Source organism: Brachycentrus maculatus, unplaced genomic scaffold, assembly GCF_059751285.1.
Source record: "Brachycentrus maculatus isolate JH-2025_06_01 unplaced genomic scaffold, ASM5975128v1 h1tg000008l, whole genome shotgun sequence".
Lineage (NCBI taxonomy): Eukaryota > Metazoa > Arthropoda > Insecta > Trichoptera > Brachycentridae > Brachycentrus > Brachycentrus maculatus.
This window is the reverse complement of record NW_028280763.1, coordinates 807,997-832,461: the sequence shown is the minus strand read 5'-3', so window position 1 is coordinate 832,461 and position 24,465 is coordinate 807,997. Positions and strand designations below refer to the sequence as shown.

At 30.2% G+C, this 24,465-nt stretch overlaps 2 protein-coding genes across 4 annotated transcripts in view; one reads left to right on the top strand and one right to left on the bottom strand.

The window, feature by feature from the left end:
• Positions 1–24,465, bottom strand: part of mRpS16 (mitochondrial ribosomal protein S16) — a 121,960-nt gene that overhangs the window by 1,088 nt on the left and 96,407 nt on the right. The gene's annotated exons all lie outside the window — the stretch shown is intronic.
• Positions 1–24,465, top strand: part of Mctp (multiple C2 domain and transmembrane region protein) — a 136,415-nt gene that overhangs the window by 63,051 nt on the left and 48,899 nt on the right. Inside the window, exons 1-5 of one of the 3 annotated variants that reach the window (XM_088260788.1) lie at positions 9,242–9,410; positions 11,019–11,104; positions 14,980–15,094; positions 21,207–21,349; positions 23,088–23,285. In XM_088260788.1, the coding sequence (XP_088116914.1) occupies positions 9,338–9,410; positions 11,019–11,104; positions 14,980–15,094; positions 21,207–21,349; positions 23,088–23,285 (615 nt within the window). In that variant the 5' untranslated portion in view covers positions 9,242–9,337. Of the gene's footprint in view, positions 1–9,241; positions 9,411–11,018; positions 11,105–14,979; positions 15,095–21,194; positions 21,350–23,087; positions 23,286–24,465 lie in introns of those variants that run through there. The other 2 variants (XM_088260744.1, XM_088260754.1) reach the window with 2 other exon arrangements.

The window sequence follows — 24,465 nt, the reverse complement described above, 5'->3', positions numbered from 1 at the left end:
TAAAAATATTGGTTTTAATCTAATAATAAATTAAAAATGTTAGTTATATTCAGGGTCTTTTTTAAGAAAAAAGGTCCCGTAACTCACTTTTTGTCTACCTTTTTACTAAAACAAATTATATTCAAACATCATTTAAATAAATTTCAATCAACTTTTCCTATCATTTTAACGAATTATATAAATAAATATTGTAATTACGTAAGCGCGAACATTATTTCGACTAATTGGCTTATTTTTTTTTAATATATGCGTGAAAACAAGTACCGGCACGCCGTTCCACCGCGTTACATGGAAAAAAGCCCTGGTAATATTAGTATATAACCACTCACCGAGGTTTTTTGTCTACCGGTTTCGAGACGTAGCCGTCTCTTCGTCAGGGCAACACAAAATGTTTAACACAAAATGTTTAACACATGCGATTTTGGTCAACCCGAGGACCAACATGCACGAGAGATTGCTGAACAAACATGCACTAAGAGCCGAGGTTTGACATGCACTAGGGATGTTGGTCGGCGCGGAATCACATCCGGTCCCTCGCGCAGCCTGTCACTCACTGAATTTTATGTTTGCGAGTACCCCCTTAAATAAGGCTAACACTTCTAAAACACTACAAAATAATTCACAATAAATTTTCACACTAAAAGCAGACAACTAAGGTTTCTAAGTTGCATATTTAGAAACTATATTTTTTTGACCTCTTAACATAGATGTAGAAAAATATGGTCTTAGTCTGGAATTTCAGGAATTATTTTCCATATTATTTTTTGATATCTCAACATAGATAAAGAAGAGTATGGAAGTCTGTAATAATCGGAGTTATTTTTAATTAATATTGTAAGTTAAAAAATAAACTTTTCCTCTAATAATTATTCAATATTTTATTATTGAAATGATTTATTTTATAATATGGAAGTCTGAAAAATAACTTCAATAATTGGAGATAATTCAGATTTGTGAACAAGTATTTGGACAGACTCATAATGTGGTTTGGAAACTATAGTTGAAAAACGCGGCCCGAAGAGTCCAGGCTGTATTCCCAACTGTCATTTGTCAGTCGGCGTCCGATCTCTATCCGGAACAGACGTCGCGTTGTATCCGGTATTAGCTTCTGCGTTCACACCATATTCTAACTTTGTTACACATTATTTCCGGCGACACGTGTGAAGAATCGTTGTGAGATATAACTATTTTGTTTAAGAACAATTGTGATGAAATCGAATTTTACAGTATTAACAACAAAAATTGAAAACGTTTGATTGCACATAAGTTATTTTTTTTAAATTAACACTTAATGAGTTTAATTTAATTTAATTTAAAACACCAAAACTAGTCGTGTGTAACGAAGTGTTTATTTTTTTTAAATAATCAACATGTCATTCCACAAAGTCAATGTTGAATCGATAAAAATATAACGATAGTTATAATAATAAAAATATATTGAAGTGACATTAAACAAACAAAAAACAGTATTTTAACTAACTAACTAACCAATGTTTTTTTTAAGATAATTTTTATTAGTTGCCTTAAAAAAATCTTCTTGCCTATTTAGTACAAAATTTTTAAGTATATTTATTTTGTATGTATTATATGAGTGACACTAAACAAATAAAAAACAGTATTTTAACTAACTAACTGACTAACTTATGTTGTTTTAAGATAATTTTTGTTAGTTGCCTTAGAAAATTATCCTTGCGTATTATGTAAAAAAATTTAAAATATATTTTGTTTATGAATGTTTTTCTTCAAACCCTTATCCGCACCCCAATAGTGCATAGGGAACTGCATCATATAAACGTAGTGTTATCTTGATCGTTAAAACATGAAGGAAAGGTGATCAGCCCTCCCCGTTCCAGGTACCAGTCTAGGGTAATATTGAATAAATATAAGGGTGACAAAATCACTTATCACTCACTCCTTTCAAGAACGTCATAAATCAAAAATCGTCAATTTTCAGTTGTGAATGTTTTCGGAATGCTCAGAAAATGTACTATATCCCAGTAAAAGCGGCATATTTTTGTTTAATATTTACCCGCTACAGGGCAGAAAGTGTTGTTTTTGCATTTTGAAGAAAAGGTATTGTATAATATTTTTTCAAATATACTAAATATTTTTCAAATGGAGAAAAAACCTTCAGGTTTTACCTAAAAAGATCTGTTGCACAGTGAAAAGTTCAATAAGTGGCTTGACATTTATTTTTAAATGTTGTATTATATTTTTAAACTTTTAAAACGTTCTCCTGAAAAATCAAGTTTTTTGATTTATGACGTTCTTGAAAGGAGTGAGCGTTATGTTTATTTGATCCGCTTCTGGGAATCGAACCTGGGACCTCCAGAACGGTAGCTGAGTGATCTGACCATTACACTACGGAGGCAGACAGTGAATGTTTTTAGTCAATAATAAATTAATAAGGTTGATCCCTAAAAACAATATAATAAAAGAGATACAATGGATTCAATAGCATATATCAATCGAAATTTGTCACAAAGTTAATTTATTTGTCTTGTCATATTTTCTAAATCAGAGACCACTAAATCTGATAGATCTTCATCTGCCATTGCTTTAATTGTAGATTGCAAATTTACACTGTGCATCGAATTGAAGTTATCATAATAAACTTCTCAACCCTCACAAATAAAAATATGATCGCGAGGGTTGGGCACTGACATGCCTTCAGCGATGACTTCACTGACTGAAATATTTCTGAAATATCCTGAAATTAATACTCGGCCTGAAACACGCCCTGAAATATTGTGTCAACATCAATTTCATTGCGTTATCAATCATATTGGATGCCCATAAAAGTTTTCTTGACTTTTATGAGGGAGAAAATATGAAGATGGGTTTCATAATCGTTCTTGTGTATATTATCATCATAATTTTTAGGTTTTCAATTTGATTTAAAATCTACAAAATATCGAATGTGTCCAAATACTTTAGATGTCAGAAGTCAGAATATGTCAGAAGTCAAAATAATATGTTATGTATGGTGGGTATGTATGAGGAGATGTATGCATTTGAAAAAGGCGAAATATATTTTCAAAGACAGAATGGTATGGCTTTCATTTCTCTCTGCCTAACCCTTCGGGGAAGTGGCGTGATGGTTAGTTAGTTTAAGAAAATTTTACATTTTACTTGTTAAAAACATACACGTGTTAACTTAACAGAAATATACATACAAAACCATCCTCGAACATATTCATGTCTCATAGCATAAAAATACCATTGTTCAATATAATTTCAAACTATCTGAGCAATATCAGAAAATATTTATTAGTGAAATCACTTGGGCCATTTACTCCAATAATTGGCAATAATAACTTATGCTAAAATAGTTTTATGATGTAAATACCAAAAATTGATTTTCTGGAGGATTCTAAAATTGTTTAAAACAGTCTCAATTATTGGGATCGAAATTTAGATTTATTCAAATTGCGATAAATTGCCTTACAAAGCAGCCCTTGCAATCATGAAATTTCACTCCACAGCGATATGACCACTCCTAATTTGGTTAGTATCTAACCTTTTTGAAACTCCCTCACCTAGCATAACACCACAAAACTAAATTAGAGAAAAATATCAAATATATTCCAAATGCTTTTTATAGCTAAAAGGTCCCGTAACCATGCAAAAAAATTAGATTTAAAATAAATATGATTTATAAGACAGACTCGTTGGAGACATACTTTATTAAAAATCACTTTATTTCCAAACGAAAATCCTGACAAATTTCTGAAGCAGAACCATCGTAATATTATATTTCACATAATTTAAATAACAGAGCATTTTTTTTTTTCAGTTTTTATTATTGTTTATATAGTCTCGTATGTATAAATACATATTTATATAAAATCAAAACTGAAAAATACAAATTCAAGTATTCGGACACTCAAAATGTTGTAAATAAATTTACTGGTAAAATTATAAGATAAAATAATAAAACTAAAAGGATCTCTGGCGTTTTTCGTGTTTATGATTATAATCCAGGATTCGTACCTCACATACAAATAAAAGAGTTTCTGCTCAATAAAAAGCTTATTTTATCTCACCATAGATGTCTCTAGTGAAATTCTCGTTCATCAAGCACTATGTTCCGAGTTTGAACTATATACTGCATATATATGTATATATATATATATATATATATATATATATATATATATATATATATATATATATATATATATATATATATATATATATATATATATATATTTTTATATATATATATATATATATATATATATATATATATATATATATATATATATATATATATAAGTTGAATTTAAGTAGAGTAGTTGACAATCATGGATAGAATGGTGATCATTGCATGTGTGTAAAGTAATCACTTATCTAGGCTGCAAATACCCAGACTTCCATATTCTTCATTTCATTTTTATTTCGATGTCAAAAAAAAAGTTAAATTTTAGATTAAGTTAATATCGCATTATAATTAAGTATTCCTCGGTCTTGCTCTGCTTCTATTTCCAACTACATTTGCCTCACATAACATAAATAAATAAACTTTTGACATAGGAATTGTTCGGGTAAAGAAGATTAAGAAAGTATTATATTATTACAAATATTTGTTAGGAAGAAGTTTCAAGCAAACTTTTCTTGGCAGACGTAGAACATTCGGAGAACACTTTCACAACTCGAGTACAAACTTTAGCATTTTATTCCTATCACCTCTCTTGATATGGATTTCAAAACTATTATATATTCAACATCCTTTACATTGACTTTACCTTTTATTCCACCTTTTTCGTAGATTCATCTTTTTTTTAAATAGCAAATTACTCTGCATTGATCATAATTTTATAGAAATATCACTGGCGAAACGTATGAATGATAAATTCCATAACTTGAATTACTTAACATTTTAATATGTATTTTTTTTTTAACATTTCATGGTATTTTCTGGCGTTTCTCATGTGTGTGATTATAATCCAGGATTCGGACCTCACATACTAATATAAGAGTTTCTGGTTAATAAAAAGCTTCTTTTCATCTCACCAATAGATGTCTCTAGTGAAGTTCTAGTGATTCAAGAACAAGGTTTCTAAATTGTTTCATATATAAAGAACTTCCAAGAATTTGAGTAGTGTGGTTGTCAATAATGGGTAGAATTGGTGAATGTTACACGTGTGTAAAGTGATCACTTAAACCAGCCGATGACGGTTGTCAGCCCGGTAAATACCCAGACTTCCATATTCTTCTTTATCTTTGATGAGATGTTAAAAAAATAATATTAAAATAACTCCTGTAATTGGAGATAGTCCAGATTTTGTGAACAAGTATTTGGACACACTCTAAATTTTGTATTTCAATATGTATTATTTATAAAGATTTTTCATTTCAAGTTGGACGTATTACAAACCTAATTAGACTCTTTCCAAATTAAATTGTTCGTTTTACAAAACAATTTGGACGTTAAATTGTATTTCATCAAATAGTTAGACTTTTTTTAAATATATGTTTTTTAAGTAGTACTCGTGATTGCAATTAGTCTTTAAAATCTCATCTGAAAACTTGAGTGCACATCGCGCTCACAGGCTATGACTTGGCGACTAACGCATTTGCTATTCTGGCGTCTACCAAAATGTAAGAAGATCTTGTGTACATTGAAAATAAAATCTCAAAAGGTTCTCTGCTAAATAAAATCTTACTCAAATTAACCATATATATTATATATACTGCCGCGAGCACACACATGAGGTGACATGAGAATTATATAAAAAATGTATGAGTTCCAAAATTTTCATTAGTTTGGTTATCAATCATGTGTACAAAAGTGAATGTTACACGTGTATAAAGTGATCATTAAACAGGCGTTTTATACAGATCGTAAGTCATGTAAACACCCAGGTTTCAATATTTTATTCATCTTTGTTGAGAACATATTTGATTCATAAAATCATTAATTTTTAACCGGTGTAAGACGAATCGTAAGCCATGAAATATCCAGACTTCCATATTCTTATTAATTTTTTACAAAAATATATTCGTATTTATTATATTTGTAATTGTAAAAGAAATGTAAAAACACATTTTTTTACCACTTGAGTTTATTTTATTATGACGACTATATTCGCAAGCTATGCTTCCATCTACAGGTCTAAATATATAGTTTATATTTTAACCTGAAGATGGAAGCATAGCTTCCGAAACTTGTTGTCATAATAAAACAAACTCACGTAGTAAAAATCAAGTGCTTTTTTACAATTTTATCAAGTGAATGAAGAAACAATAAATAAAATATCACATTTGTATTTGAAAATCATTATTTCTGGAGTGAATTTCAGTCCTTCAGGACCAATACAAAATACTGAAATAAACATGTATCACAAGGGCAAAACTAGGGTTGAGAAAGAAATTTATAATTCAGGGTAAACGTTTTCAGCGACAATAGGTCATCATGTGCTACGCAGATCGTATATAAAATTTTCAGTGGGCGCCTGAAAGCTCCACACTCGGTATAGAAACTCTTCAGACCCAACTTCAGAATATTCAAAATTCAGTGGATATATCTAGATTGTTCTAGAAGTTGTAAGGCCTTAAAGATTTTCCAACAAAGACAGTTTGTCACTTCTAGATATAATGGAAGTTAAAAATTTACAAAATTTTGAGTGTGTCCAAAATATTTCATCTCACCAATAGATGTCTCTAGTGAAGTTCTAGTGATTCAAGAATAATGTTTCAAGAGTAATAATATGTATAGAACTTCCAAGAATTTGAGTAGTGTGGTTGTCAATAATGGGTAGAATTGGTGAATGTTACACGTGTGTAATGTGATCACTTCAACCAGCCTATGACGGTCGTCAGCTCCGTAAATACCCAGATTTCAATATTAGTATGTCATTATTATATTATTTTAATTTAATTAAACACTTGAATAATCCACTGAATTGAGTTTTATTTTTATTTACGACTAGTTTCGAAAACGACAATTGTTTTCATCTTCTGGTATAAATTAAAACAAATTAAAACAAATTAAGTTTTAATTTGTACCAGAAGATGAAAACAATTGTCGTTTTAGAAACTAGTCGTAAATAAAAATAAAACTCAATTCAGTGGATTATTCAAGTGTTTAATTTAATTAAAATAATCATGTCCTTCCACAAAGTTAATGCCGAATCAATAAATAATATTATTATTATATTATATTATGATTATATTATATTAGTATATTTTTATTATATTATGTTATTCTTCTTCATTTTTGATGAGATGTCAAGAAAATATATGAAAATAACTCCTGTAATTGGAGATAATCCAAATTTTGTGAACAAGTATTTGGACACACTCAAAATGTTGTAAACTAAGTTGCGCGGTTTATTCACCGTATATTTTCATCCCCTATTTGTCACATCTACGCACTGTATTACACTCGTGTTTATTTAGTATGTAGGTTTTAAATTAACGTAACGAAGTAATAAAAGGCTTAAAGCGAATGACCTACATAGTATATCAAGGGGTGTTTCGCGCAACTAGCGACGAGGGGCTGAAATAGAGCTAATTGAATAAGTTTTAAAATTCATTTACCTCATTTTGAGTATGTGTTATAAACGATGAAGTCTTTTAACTTTAAAACATATGTGTAAAATTATATTTAATACTACTACTAAACTTACTTCTACCATCACGTCTTTTCCTTGCAGGGGTAGGCAGAGAGAATGGAACCCCAAACTCTTTTGTCCTAGCATACACTCCTAGCTTCCATCACATCCATGAATCTAGTCATACATGCCTTTTGATTTCGCAGACTTTTGACACCTTCAGACTTTAGACAATGATTGATCTGATCGTACCAATTTCACAAAGACCCTGATTATTTTAACATACTGGAAAACGCCTGAAAACATGCCTTTCAATTTTTTACGTACCTTATAATTTGAACAGTTGTTTTTATTTACAACATTTCGTTGTGTGTGTTCAAATACATTTTCACAAATTATTGGTATTTTTTTCCCTATCTCCACTTAAATCATTGTATATTATTATTGTAATGTATTTTGTTTGCTTGTTTACCATTGAGGGTGCGGATGAGGGTTGAAGATTTTGTTTGTAAGAATCAAAATCACCCAAACATATAAAAGTTTATAAAATAAAATAAAAAGTACCTACGCATTCTTCCAGTCACTTTGTGTTTTGGTAATCTTTTTGAAATACACCATTCCACTAAGAAAATAATATTAAGTTAATTTAATATTACATGCCAAGTATTTTGTCCATCTTGTTCGGATGAGAGAAATAAAACAGATGAAAACAATAAACGCAAATTGAACTTAAGAAACGTCGGGAAGAAATATAAATAACTGCGGTAATATTACTCAGTAAAGCACTCTCAGCGTTAATAATATTATTTTTTGGTTAGGTTTTACTTGGTATATACCGCTGTGTCTTCAAATATATATTATGACACGGGCTTTGATGCATTTCGCTTCATTTTTAAACACCGTTATGATGCAGAATGTATCGAAATACGTGTCATAATAGCTTTTAAGAAATAGTTATAGTAACCAGTAAAACTTACATTAAAAATGGAGAGGTACCACAAAGTGACTGCCAAATCAATTAATGAAATTATTAATTTTATTTAAAGCTAAGTAAACTGTTATATGAAACACTCATATTCATTTTTATTTTATTATATACATCACACATTTATTTCTACAATATTATATTTACAATAATGAGTCATTCATTGGGTTTTCCCGTGCATATTTAACAATACTTTTAAAAAACAATTCAAAATTCAAAATAAACCTAATTTCAAAAAATTGTGATACGCGGTTCTATGTATTTCGTATCATTTTCAAACACTGCAAAAATTATGCACATTGCATCAAAACACGCATTATAAGATTATAAGAACTAACTGTAATTACCAAGTGTTTTTAAAATGAAAAATGGATTTGTTTTGATAGATAGTTAATATAAATATTTGTCCACCTCCGCAGTGTAATGGTCAGCACGCTCGGCTACCGTTCTGGAGGTCCCGGGTTCGATTCCCAGGGGGGGGTCAAATAAATATAAGTGATTTTTTCACTGTAATATTTATTCAATATTACCCTGGACTGGTACCTGAAGCGGAGGGCTGATCACCTTTCCTTCATGTGTAAACGATCAAGATAACACTGCGTTTGTATGAAGCAGTGCCCTATGCACCATTAAGGTGCGGATAAGGGTATTATTATTATTATTATTATTAATATAAATATGAAATAATATTTTGTAGGTATATTTGTTTTAAAAATGGTTTTAAATTTAAGTGAAAATTTAATGAGTGACAAGTGATTAGAACCGATTTTCGTAGAATCACAAGTATGTAGAAATGGATAGAAAATGTTCCGTGAACAGCCGAGTATACGTGGTCTACAAAAAGTTCAAGAAAATGTTCGCTAAGGGTAAGCCACACAGGATTTATTAACATTATTTTGTTGTTTTTGTTTTGAGTTTTGCCATTACGTTTTGAGTGAGTTTGTAAGCGAGTGTGTCCAACAAAAAATGTCTAGACTCTAAGACTTGGGAGGAAAAACTACCCAAACCCCTTAGTTCTAATTCAATCTCAACTCGCGTTGAGTAAAAAGCTTTTTTTTGAAATAATAAAAAATTCTTTCTCTTAACTACCCGCAGAAACTAATAACTGTTTATTGCGGAACTCCATAACATTCAACGTTATAGAAAGTTCTTTGGTTTTTCTCTAGAAAAAATATTGTTTTTTTTTTCAGTTATTAATTTATTAGTTACAAATATAAAAGGTTTATTACAAATTATTTCCCTTGCCATTCGAAATTTCTTGGAATAAAAAATATTTTCTTCTGCTATTTTGTATCGCTATGAATATTGAAATCCCTTTGGAACATTTATTTATTTAATACTTGAAAGGCTATAATATCACAAATAGATTTTTTTTTAAGATTCACCTAACCAAAAAAATATAAATAATATTTATTAGAATTAGATTTTTTTTAGCATTTATACGGAAAAAAATATATTTAAACATCCTACCATTCAATGACTCTTTCTTTTCAATACCATGTATTTATTCCGAAGAAAATTTGTTTTTTGTTCAATAAAAAAACTTTGATTTAAGAAAAGAAAAACAATTACGTTAACGGTTACCTGAGTTTAAAGAAAATTAAGTTGCGGGATATCGATTATCTCGCCTTAATATTATGTTGGCTCATTTAAGGTTTTAACGCTTATAATACATTAAAATACAAGAAGTTTGATACCTAAAAATGTATTTTTTAAATTCTTTTTTCGCATATATTATGTATGTCATTTGTCATGTCACAATTCAATAACTATTGTCATCATTGGTATTATGTTGTCGCCTTTACGGTTTTAACGCTTAGAATATTTAAAAAAATACATTTTCTTAGCCTTAAAAATGTGTTTTATTTATGTTTGAAGCACTTACTTTGTGATTTTCCATTTTATAATTTAAATGTAACTTTGTTTTAAAATCACTATAAATATTTAATTAAAACTTAATTATAATGTCTACCGGTTTCGAAGCTAACCGCTTCTTTATCAAGACTGACAAAGAAGCGAAGAAGCACTTAAACACTATCTACTAAACAACAGGTCAAAATATTTTGAATATCATTTAGTAGATAGTTTTTTAGTCTTAATCAGTCTTGATAAAGAAGCGGTTAGCTTCGAAACCGGTAGACATTATAATTAAGTTATGATAAAATATTTATAGTTATTTTAAAACAAAGTTACATTGAATTATTTAAAATTTTGTTTTCATATTGTATTTTCGCATACATTTCAATTTCTATGTATATTATTTCTCAAAATGGCATCTGTTGCGAAACATCTGCTGAAACTGTTGCCTTCGACCAGACACTCTTCGATAATTATTTTGAAGCATCGCCTATCTTGAGATGCCCTAGCATTCTGTTGTTCCGAACTCTCCTGTTCTGAGTACTGTGTACAGTTCGTTCAATGTGAACAGTCTCCAGATGGAGGGTGTTGATTCATCTAACGCACCCTTGTTCCAGACTCCCCCCTGGCCAGAGCTCACCCTGAGACTGTGGAGAGGCCGCCCACCCCTCTGCCATCTGCTGCTCCCCTGGACCTCATGCTGGTAAGTTAACATGTATTTCATAATTATTTTAAATGTGTCGCAATACATATCGCTCACCCCTTTTCATCATTATCCCTAGGGAACTGAAAAAAGAATGTTTTTAGAAGGAAAAAGACCAAGGTAATATATCGCTCACTCCTTTCAACAACGTTATATATCAAAAATCGTAATTTTTCAGTTGTGCATGTTTTCAGAATGCCCAGAAAATGTACTATATCCCAGCAAAAGAGGCATATTTTTAACTTGATATTTACCCGCTACAGGGCAGAAAGTGTTGTTTTTGCATTTTGAAGAAAAGGTATTGTTTAATTCTTTTTTTAAATATACTAAATATTTTTGAAATGGAGAAAAAAACTTCAGGTTTTACCTAAAAAGGTATGTTGCGCAGTAAAAAGTTCAATAAGTGGCTTGATAGTTATTTTTAATACATTGTAGTATATTTTTAAACTTTATAAACGTTCTGAACGAGCTGAAAAATCAAGTTTTTTGATTTATGACGTTCTTGAAAGAAATGAATGATATGTTTTATATTTTAAAAAAAATATCGATATTTTTATGTTTAAAAAATTTTTATTTAAATTTAATAAATTTAAATATAAATAGATTTATTATTTTTTTTAAATCGACAAATATATTTTAATGATAAAATAGTTTTAAACAAAAATTTCATGAACATAGTACCTACTAGAAAAAAGGATAAATTAAGACTGCCATATTTGAAAAAAACATGTATAAAAACATTTTATAATGTATTAGGGTTTGAAAATGTATGATGAGATGCCTGAATGTATAAAGAATGAAAAGAGTGTGAAAGAATTTAAAAATAAACATTTTGTACATTGTAAGAAGATAAAGAAGATGTAAATGAAGTGTGAATAATAGTTTATATTGAATGTAATATAAGCTAACTGAAGATATGATAAAATGAAAAATTGTGGCATTATCATCAGGATTTTAAGATGTTACACCGCCACAGTGAAATAACGATTTTCCACAGAAAACCATTATTTCATTCGACTCCACATCTTTTGTTACTACATAATTGAAGAGCTAAGATTTATCAAGTCGTTTAATGGAAAATCGAGGGAAGATAACTATAATTCATCCGAAATTTTCAGTAAGTCCATATCTACATTACATATATTTGGACACAAATACCAGATTCAACCCTCGCGAGCTAGTTAGGATAGGTGAGGTTAGGTGTATAAACATTACATTTTGAGTGTGTTCAAGTTTAGTTTTTTTTTATATCAGACTTATTTTATCCTTATGTCTAGTAACATGTTTATGATTTTTTATTATTTAAAACTACAAGGTTGTCAATTATAAGTAGAATCGGTGAATGTTACACGTGTATAAATTGATCACTTAAACCAGCCTATGACGGTCGTAAGCCCCATAATTGCACAGAATGCCATATTCTTCTTCATCTATCTTTTTTTTTAAATGTTTAATAGAGAAATATTTGTGTTTTTTATTATGTACACATATTTCAATTTCATACTATTTCTGTGAGCCCAAGCGGTTCATTATTAGAAACGGGTATCAAATTGTGATAGAGTGGGCTCGAACCGAGAAACTCTTACTTAAGAGTCCGCGACACTAGCCATAGGACCACAACCCAACACATTTTACATCTTGAAATGTAAAAAAAAATAATCGATGTCTTTCCATATTACTATTAGTAATTTAAAAATTAATTCAATGAAATTGTTGATAACTAATGCCATGGAGTTATTAAATGAACTTATGTACTTATCGTAATATGGGATTAATGGGAACGTCATGGGATAAAAGTTATGAAGAAAGTATAAGGTCCCTATAATGGTCTGTCATGAACTCGGCTATAAATTCAGTTAATAAATATCATATACCCCTAAGGTAAACGACCTCATGTCAATTTTAGATATAAATGACTTTATAGCACAGTTTATAGGTACTTTGGACAGATTACTGAGAATTACTACCTTTAGCGAGTGGTTACATGACATACAGGTATTTTACTTCAAATTGGACGCTTTATACACCAAATTGGATGCCTTATAAATCAAATTGGACGTTTAACAAATCTATTCGAAGTTCGGATATAAGGGACAAAAATCCGATCGCATTTTTGACTATTCGTTAGATAACAAAGTTCAACTTCAGTATACGCATTCTCGCAACTTTAGGGAATATATTATAATAATAAAAAAAACAGCGAACTTCCAAAGCGCAAACAAAGCTTGGTTCCTTTTTCAAAGCAGGATTACCGAAAGCAAGCGCGTCGAAATCAAACAGCAACGTCACTTCACGACGAGTGTCCGAAGACAATAAATATAAATTTGTTTGTGTTTTGTATTATTCATATACTTTTTTTGACATCTCAACATACATGAAGAAGAACATGGAAGTCTGGGCATTTACGGGGCTTACGACCGTCATAGGCTGGTTAAAGTGATCACTGTACATACGCGTAACATTCACCAATTCTATCCATGATTGACAACCACAGTATTCGAATTCTTGGAAGTTTCATATAAATATATGATCCAATGTTAAAGCATTGTACAAGAATAACTAGAATTTTTACTAAAGACATCTTTTGGTGAGATGAAGAAGCTTTTGTATCGAGCAGAGCAAAACTATTATATTTGTATGTGAGGTCCGAATCCTGGATTATAATCACACACATGAGAAACGCCAGAAAATATCCTTTTCAATTTATTATTTATATACATCTAAATACAGTATTACATATTTTCAAGAAAAAAGTTTTTGATTTATTTTAAACTTATTTTTATATAACGGATTTTTATATAACGGACACCCCCTCCCCCTAATTAGTCCGTTATATTGTGGTTTCACTGTATTTATAATTGTCCGCCTCCGTAGTGTATTGGTCAGCACGCTCGGCTAACGTACTGGAGGTCCCGGGTACGATTCCCAGGGGGATCAAATTTATAAGAGTGATTTTTTCACTATAATATTAATTCAATTTTACCCTGGACTGGTACCTGAAGCTGAGGGTTGATCACCTTTCCTTCATGTGTTATTGATCAAGATAACACTGTGTTTATATGATTCAGTGCCTTATGCACCATTGGGGCGCGGATAAAGGTTTGAATGAATGAATGAATAACAGCTACATATGTTATACAAAACATTAAAAGATATAATGATTAAAGAAAACACTTCGTTTTTTACCACCTGAGTTTGTTTTTTTTTTCCTTTGTTTTCAAACTCCGTTCCTTGACTAACCCCTTCCCCTTACTTTCCCCTCTCCTTATTTATAGAACAATTTTATATTTTATATTTTAGTTACTATACGGACCTGAATGATGGAAGTTTAACTTCTGAAACATGTTGTCTATAATAAAACTCAGGTGGTAAAAAACGAAGTGTTTTCTTTAATCATTGTAACATGTCTTACCACAAAGTTAATGCCGAAACAATAAATTAAAAGATATACATTAAACAAGTCAATTATATGTAGTTAACCACAGAAACATAAAGATTAGTACAAAATATGTATGTAGTGTAGATCTAGTAATTGAACACGTATTTATGAGAGAAAATGTGCGTGTGTGAAGTGTGTGTGTGTGTGTGTGTGTGTGTGTGTGTGTGTGTGTGTGTGTGTGTGTGATGTTGATTCTAGTAGGGGCATACATACAATGCTAAGAAGCATAGTTTTTAAAGATCCTGAGAGGACAATATGCTCACCATTCGACTTTTCAACACAGATTTTCCGCAACTGAAAATGTCAACTTGGCTTAAACATGAGTTGTGTTAATGATCAATATAACACTGTGTTTATATGATTCAGTGCCCTATGCACCATTGAGTGCGGGTCGGGTTTAAAAGAAGATATATAATTATGTTTTTATAATTTTCAGGTGATGGACGATGAGATCACCCAGAGAAGAGAAGCTCAGCTGAGGCAGTACTCCTTCTTCCAGCTTCGGATACATCTCAAGAGGGGACAAAACCTGGTGGCCATGGACAAGAACGGTTAGTGGAGCCTCTGTAGCTCCAACACCAGCACAAAGCGTCACATAGCGTACCCTGATAGGACGCTGAGTTCCGACTCAGCACAAGCTGTGACAAAGTAGCATTTATTTACACCACGCCAGTGCTAGAAAGTAACAACACGTGACAGAGTAGCATTTACTTAATACTACGTCAAGTTCTAGTTGAACACAACGCGTCACATTGTAGAGTGATGTGCAAGCAAAGTATAATAGTATCATGAACAATACGTGACAAAGTAGCATTTCGTTACACTCCGCTAGTGCTAGAAAGTAACAACACGTGACAGAGTAGCATTTACATCATACTGCATCAAGTTCTAGCTTAATACAGGGCATCACATAGTAACGTGATGTGCCAGCAAATTATAATAGTATCATAAACAATATGAGATAAAGTAGCATTTCTTTACACTACGCCAGTGCTAGAAAGTAACAACACGTGACAGAGTAGCACTTACTTCAAACTACGTCAAATTCTAGCTTTACACATCGCACTTGTAGAATTTAATAGTACGTGACAAAGCAGCATTATCTAGAGATGGTATCATACATAATAAAAATAGTAATGGACATTGGTGCCATAAACCAAGTTTGGATACAAAATGCAGAACCCTCTTCTAGTGGAACGGAAGGCCTGTTGACAAGTTTCCGAAAAGCCAACACTAGTTTATCCTTTCTGTTCCCAACACAGATTAAAATAAAACATTTTTTTCAGATAGAAAAAACAAAAATCCACTAATAATTAATGTAACTATCTGCTTAAAAAAAAGCAGCATTTTCTCATGGGTTCTTTGCCAAATGCTAAATCCGCATAAAGCATTTCAGAGAGTTTAATATAATGCTACGTAAAATGATGGCCAGCACAGAAAAAATACTAAATTTTTTTTTTTTTTTTAAACTAAGCTTTATGATAACTGAGTGCTAATTACCATTATTTCACTCTTTACTAAGCAAGTATACAATGATTAAAGAAAACACTTCGTTTTTTACCACTTGAGTACTCAAGTGGTAAAAAACAAAGTGTTTTCTTTAATCATTGTAACATGTCTTACCACAAAGTTAATGCCGAAACAATAAATAAAAAAGCAAGTATACAATTTTGTTTCACATTTTCTATAAATTTTGCAACTTAGTTCTTAAAACTACAAAATATTTGCAAGAGAAGGTCTGTCAGGAAGCCTAGATGCTTCTATATCAGATCTAGGAATGCGGTGGAACAGCTTCCAACATATATGTACTAAGCAAGTGCTGTCACAGCATGGAGTAGCTTTATGCTGCACTTTGCACTGCGTCTAGTGCTTGCTCAGCACAAGACGAGTCGCAAAATTATATCATACTAAACCCAATACCAGCCTAGCTTACAAAACATATACTTTATAGATATGCACACATCTCACGATCGCTTCCAATACAACCACCATCTGTACTATGATATTATTCAAAATTTTATTTAGGTAAACCAAATAATTACAAAATTATTGTACAGCAAAAAAAAACGTTTCTTTATATTGTATTAAGCTTTAAAGTAAACTTTATAAGATGCAATTTTGGCGTAATATTTATAATCATAAATATTTTATAAAGATCGATAAAGGTGACTCCTGCGCTTCACGGACCAGTCCAGGGTAATATTGAATAAATATTAGAGTTTAAAATCACTTTTATTCCCCCCCCCCCACCCCTGGGAATCGAAACGGTGACCTCCAGCACGGTAGCCCAACACGCTAACCATTACACCACGAAGGCTGACTTTTTATATATATTTTTTAACCCTTAGTCTATCACAAAACCTTCGATAACTGCTATTCTGGGTCCAATATACCCTAATGTAAAATATGCTTCTTTTTTTACTTACAACCCTCATGTTCGTTATAAATAGTTTTCTCCATTCATTTACAAATTTACATTTTACATAAGGGGTTAAAAAAATATTTAAATAAACTTAGAACGGGTCCGTTAGACCCCCTTGGTAGACAGAGGGTTATATTTAGTTACCTGAAAAATAACATTTAAAATATAACAAATACAAATGGTATATTTTGTTACTGTATCTTTCAGTTATGAAAACATTTTGTCAGTTTACTACCTTTCAGTTATATAATATGTATGTATGTTAGATACATACTAGATATTTTTGTCATTGCATATGTTTGATATTTACTAAAAAAACTAACGTTACGTCAAAAGTTTAATTTTTTGTGTATATTTGTTTAAATTGACAAATTTATAGAGATGTAATGTGTAATAAAAGAATCATAACATGCATAGATCGATTATCGACATTAATTATTGTAAATGTATTTTGGATATGAATCGTTGAATGGAAAAGTTAACAATTGTAGGAAAAAAATCATACAAATATATCCTTTTTTCTAAAAATATGAAATAAATCATCGTGGCATTTTTTACTTTGCTTACAGCTCGGCTGTCATAACTTAAAACACAGTAAGGGACATTTTTTGCAGTACGTTTTTTTTGCATTTTTGGACTAAATAGAATCTATTATTTATATTCAAAGCATTTACTTTGTGGTCAAACATTTTAACTGTATTTTCTAACATTTTAACTGTATTTACTAACATTACTAATATCAATTTAAATAGAATCTACTTAGTCCAAAAAACTTACTACAAAAAAATGTCCCTCACTCTGTTTTGAGTTTGGACAGCCGAGCTGTTCTTAAGAGCAATTTAGTGCAAATGTGAAACTATTCCCTCAAGCCACGATAAAGGTAGATTTTTATATCATTTTTTAAATATATGGGTAACCTATTCAACTTTTCCAATCACCGAATCTCATAATACTATATGCACGATTGTTGTAAATATTTATTATGTAATGTAACCACTGCGCAAAAGGCCATTGATATGCTTACATCAAATCATTATAATGCATGATGAAGAATTTAATAAACGGCATTAATCTCGTGTTGTTGAATTTAATAAACTTTGAATTCATGGCATCAAAGAAACATCTAATGAATGATGTGACGTTTGACATACTACAACATCAAATGCATGTTAAATTATTTAGTTGAATTTGACATCAAAATGACAACAAAATAAATATGCATGATCTGACATAGAAAATTAATTTCGGCGTATGAGTAAAAAAATATATTAAATTCAAAAATGAAAAAAAAAAACACGCACACACGATTTTCTGTATTTTTTCATTTTATTTGACAACATATGTTTATATTATTTTTTGATATCTCATCAAAGATGAAGAAGAATATGGAAGTCTGGGCATTTACGGGGCTTACGACCGCCATAGGCTGGTTTAAGTGATCACTTTGCACACGTGTAACATTCACCAATTCTACCCATTATTGACAACCACACTACTCAAATTCTTGGAAGTTCTATATATATATGAACCAATTTAGAAACCTTGTTCATGAATCACTAGAACTTCACTAGAGACATCTATTGGTGAGATGTAAAGAAGCTTTTTATTAAGCAGAAACTCTTATATTAGTATGTGAGATCCGAATCCTGGATTATAATCACACACATGAGAAACGCCAGAAAATACCATTTTCATTTTTATTATTAAGCTTATAATTTGACCAGATAATTTATTTCCAACATTTTGAGTGTGTCCAAATACTTGTTCACAAAATCTGGATTATCTCCAATTACAGGAGTTATTTTCATATTATTTTTTGATATCTCATCAAAGATGAAGAAGAATATGGAAGTCTGGGCATTTACGGGGCTTAAGCCCCGTAAATGCCCAGACTTCCATACATGTACAGTTAACCCTCCCATAACGTCGAGATGAGGACCGCGTTATCAGAGCGAACGTTAAAGAGGTTAACTGTTTTAAAATTGTATTTTAATTTAATTTTTACTCAGTTATAATTTTAAGCATTAACCCCCTATAACTTTCCTTCCGATAACGCGGTGCCTATTTCAACGTAATAAGGGGATTACTGTAATCAAATAACGTGGACAATTTTTGTCAGTCTCACTGTAAAATTGATAATTCAACAAAATATAAAAGAATTTTCTTTTTATTCGATATAAGTATTTTATAGACTATAAAAAACATACTTTTAAAATTTATACATAGGTGTCAAAATTGTCATTAAAATATTGAAAACTGATTTTCAATAATTATAACCTTTTGCAATTTATTAACTATTTTATAATATTTTATTAATGATAATAGTTTTATAATTATTTATTTATCGAAAGTGGTTATTTATTGTTATTACAATGTATTTTGTTTCTTAAAACTAAAGTCACTTATAAACGAGTTAAGGCTTAAAAAATTAAAATTTATAAAATAAAAAAAAAAAGTGGTTTAATTGGCAATTGTGAATTGTGGTTATGATTTATTTCGATATTTTATAATAAAAACCCTTATCCGCACCGCAATGGTGCATAGGGCACTGCGTCGTATAAATGCAGAGTTATCTTGATCGTTTACACATGAAGGAAAGGTGATCAGCCCTCCGCTTCAGGTACCAGTCCAGGGTAATATTGAAAAATTATTAGAATATTTATTTAATAATATTAAAAATTATTAAATAAATATTACAGTGAAAAAATCACTTATATTTATTTGACCCCCCTGGGAATCGAACCCGGGACCTCCAGAACGGTAGCCGAGCGTGCTGACCATTACACTACGGAGGCGGACAAAATTAATTATTTATTTAATATTTTTTTTATTAATTTTACAAACAACATAATATTAACTTATTAAATAAAATTATGCAGAGTGAAAAAAATGTACCATTGCTTAATTTTATTTTATTGAATTTAATAATTTTAATAAGTCTACCATATGTTGCCGAATTTAATAAACTTCAAAGACATGTTGCGATCATCAATATTTATTTTTTTAAACGCATCTTTATGTGATGATTTTTAAAATACGAATGAATATATCAAATGCATGATGTTGCAGTAAATAATTAGATGTTTGAATGATTCAGTAAAAAAATACGAAAATAAATTATTGTATGTTAGCTAGCAAAAAAATTAATTTCGTATTTTTAAATATGGTTTATAAGATTCTTCAATTAATGTAATATAATGAAATCATCACCCACAATATTATATACACACGACACATTTTATTCCTAAGGGTCAACCTTTTTTCACGACTATATCACCATATATTGTTCACATATCACAATCGATATATTTTAACACCTAAATGATAACACAGTATTTTTATTATACATATTTAGTTATAATTTTACGAAAATTTGTTATTTTGTTGTAGATGTACAGGTTTTTCACTTGAATTGGACGTTTTAAAAAACGAATAAGACGTTATATTATATTTTATAAAAAAGTTAGAATTTTAAAAAATACATTCACATTAGTACTACATTATACCGTCAGTGTGAATACCTGCCCATTTGTTTTATTCTTTAAGGCCTAAATGCTCAGCAACGCTGAGGGCTAGACGTGTGATCACGCTGAATTTTTATTTTTAGAATTTACGAGTATATAGGCATATAACTTTTCTTTGAAAACATATAGAAAAAAAAATAACTAAATTCAAATGTTTTCTCAATATTATTAATATTTAAAGCATTTACTTTGTGGTTAGTATTTTTTACTTATTTTTTTTTTCTTTAAAAAATGTTAATTTTATTAGTATATAACCACTCACCGAAGTGAGTGAACTCACCGAACCGGTGAGTGGTTTTATACTAATATTTTTATCATTTTTGTACAAAAAAAATTACATAAATATATATGTATTAATTTCGATGAAAAACTTACTTTTTAAATACTAAACGGTGTTTAAAAACAAAACAATTACGTGAATGTTACCTGGGTTTAAAGAAAATTAATTTGCTACTTACCTAGGCCTTAAGACTAGCAAGTGTGTTAGTCGTCAAGTTAGCAAGCCTGCGCGGCGCGCTGTCATAGTCTACGCGCGCGATGCGCACTCAAGTTTTCATGACAAGATTTTCAACACTACTTAGAATCATAATTCGTTTTACTCTTCGTGCGTTCATCATCCTTCATAATACCATACATTACAGTCCACACATGAGAATATTAATGGCCTTGTTGCACGGTCGTTGCAATGTACGTTGCAATGTTCAGCCCTCTCGACAGGTACTAGCGACCCGTACGTCAAGTTCAAGGTCGGCGGCAGGATGCTGCACAAGTCCAAGACCATCTACCGGGACCTTAACCCCGTCTGGGATGAGAGCTTCATGGTGCCCATCGAGGACCCATTCCAGCCGGTACACATCAAGGTGAAATTAATATTTTTTTGACATATCGCTCACTCCTTTCAAGAACGTCAAAAATCAATAATCGTCAATTTTCAATTGTGCATGTTTTGGGAATGCCCAGAAAATGCACTTTATCCCAGCAAAAGCGGCATATTTTTAACTTGATATTTACCCGCTACAGGGCAGAAAGTGTAGTTTTTGCATTTTGAAGAAAAGGTATTGATATTTGTATGAGATATTGATACATCGTAGTCATACAGGAGAAAGTGACCAAGTGCATTGTTTTACAAAACTTGATCATTGACAATTTGATATCTTACGAGCTTAAAATTGCCCTGAAAAAAAATACAAAATGATTTTTAACTTAGAAGTAATATATATATATTTATATATATATATATATATATATATATATATATATATATATATATATATATATATATATATATATATATACATATGTGTATATATATATGTATATATATATAAATATATATAAAGATATATATAAATATATATATATATATATATATATATATATATATATATATATATATATATATATATATATATATATATATATATATATATATATATATATATATATATATATATATATAAATATAAACAAAATCAATGATCGTTGAAAAAGAGCAATCTGACCTCCATCCAACAATACTTCTCGGAAATAGAGTAATTCAACAGTTGGATCAATTCTGTTATCTGGGTAGCACGCTAACATATAACAATAAATGTACCCTAGACATAAAAAAGAGGATAACGCTAGCCAAGCAAACTTTTATGAAAAAGTACAGCCTCCTATCAAACAAACATTTAAAAATTGAAGTAAGAAAAGGATTCATAAAGGCTTTTGTTTGGAGTGTTTTGTTGTATGGGTGTGAAACCTGGACCATCCAAAAGTACGAAAAAGACCGGCTTGAAGCATTTGAGATGTGGGTTTGGAGGAAGATGACCAAGACATCATGGGTCGTAAGGAAGTCCAACGAAAAGGTGTTGCAGGACGTAAAAGAAAGAAGAGAGCTCATAAATCATATTTTGAAGAGGAAGGCCAAGCTAATAGGGCACTCAATTAGACATAGCACCTTTCTTAGCAACATCTTCGAAGGAAGAATCTTGGGAAAACGAACAAGAGGCCGCCCAAGAACTTCATACTTCCAGGATTTGAAGCGGCTCATGGACGTCTCCTCCTATTCGCAGCTCAAGAGGATGGCGACTGACAGAGACAAGTGGCTGACACTACAAGGCGCTGCCTTTAGAAGATGATGATGATGATATATATATATATATATATATATATATATATATATATATATATATATATATATATATATATATATATATATATATATATATATATATATATATATATATATATATATATATATATATATATATATATATATATATATATATATATATATATATATATATATATATATATATATATATATATATATATATATATATATATATATATATATATATATATATATATATATATATATATATATATATATATATATATATTGGTAAAACTGATTAACTGCATTGATGTTTATTTTCTTCCCAAGACAAATTGACTTAAATGGCCCTCTTGAACATTTTACGTTTCGGTAGTTGGTCACTTTCTTCTGTACGACATGTTTTAACACTCACTTTTGGCTATGAAACAAATTTGATGCACGATGCAGCAAAGTTTAATTATATCACTAAAACCCTATAAAATTATGTTGTTCAGGTATTTGACTACGACTGGGGTCTCCAAGACGACTTCATGGGTTCCTGTTACCTAGATCTCACTGCTCTGGACCTTGGCAGACCGCAGGACCTTGTGTTGTGTCTCCAAGACCCCAACAAGTCAGCAATCTCACACGATATGGGAGAAATCGTCCTTACAGCGACACTGTGGCCGAGAACACAAGAGGACAAGGAACAAGTGAGATTTTTTTTTTATTGGATTTTATATTAGTAAATTTTAAAGAACCGTTAGATAACTACCTTTGCATTAATGAGTAACAATAAAAATATATTAGTAACATTCCATTTACAAAATTTCACACATCACTCACTCCTTTCAAGAACGCCCAAAATCAAAAATCGTCAATTTTCAGTTGTGCATGTTTTCGGAATGCCCAGAAAATGTACTTTATTCCAGCAAAAGTGACATATTTTGAACTTAATATTCTTTTGAAAGGCTTTTCGCAGATACCTTGGCATATTTTATTAACTCTATAAAATTAAACTAGATTTATTTTTAACCACTTTTTCATTTTTTCACTTTTTCATTGGTACATGTTTATCTTCGATGATGACAATGTGCTTGTTGAGAAATTTACCAGTAAAAAGTGGTTGAAAACTAAGTTCTAGTTTTATTTTTTAAAGATATTTTATGTTTAAAAAACATAATAAATATTTTGGTATGGTAATATAACACTTTTATTTATAACAACGTATTACACAAAATGAAGGATAAGTGGTATGTTAACAAGTAAGATCTACATTTTCTTTATTTATTATATTACACATTGTTTTACCCAAAGGACAATGTATTAATATTTATTTATTTGGCGTGTAATTTGTAGAACTCCATAATTCATATTTGAAATATTAAAATCAAGCACAATTTTTTAGGGCCTACTAAGTTGTATTTTTTTTTTTAATATAACAAAATTCGTGACATCTGTTTCGCCTTGTTAGGGCATTAACAAGGCGAAAAAGGTGATACAATTGTACTGAAATTTATTTTTTATTTTTGTTTTGGTAGTCAATGTGTTAATATATACAATAACAATAATATTATTACACTATGCTACAAATAAAGGTCAAGACATGAATAATTTAGAAAATTTAGAAAAACAAAAAAAAAATTCAGATAAAACTTTAATTAATATTATACTGTTTCAAAATACGTCACAATTATTATCAATGTTTCCTTTTACAAAAAATCTTGTTCCTTAACCCCCCCCCCTCTTCGCTATATTTATTAACCTATATATAGCCCTAAATATATTTTTCGTTCGTTAGTTTTAATTTTTACCAGAAGATGAAAACATCTGTAAGTTTTCGAAACTAGTCGTGTATATAAATAAAACTCATTAATGTGGTATTTTAAAGTG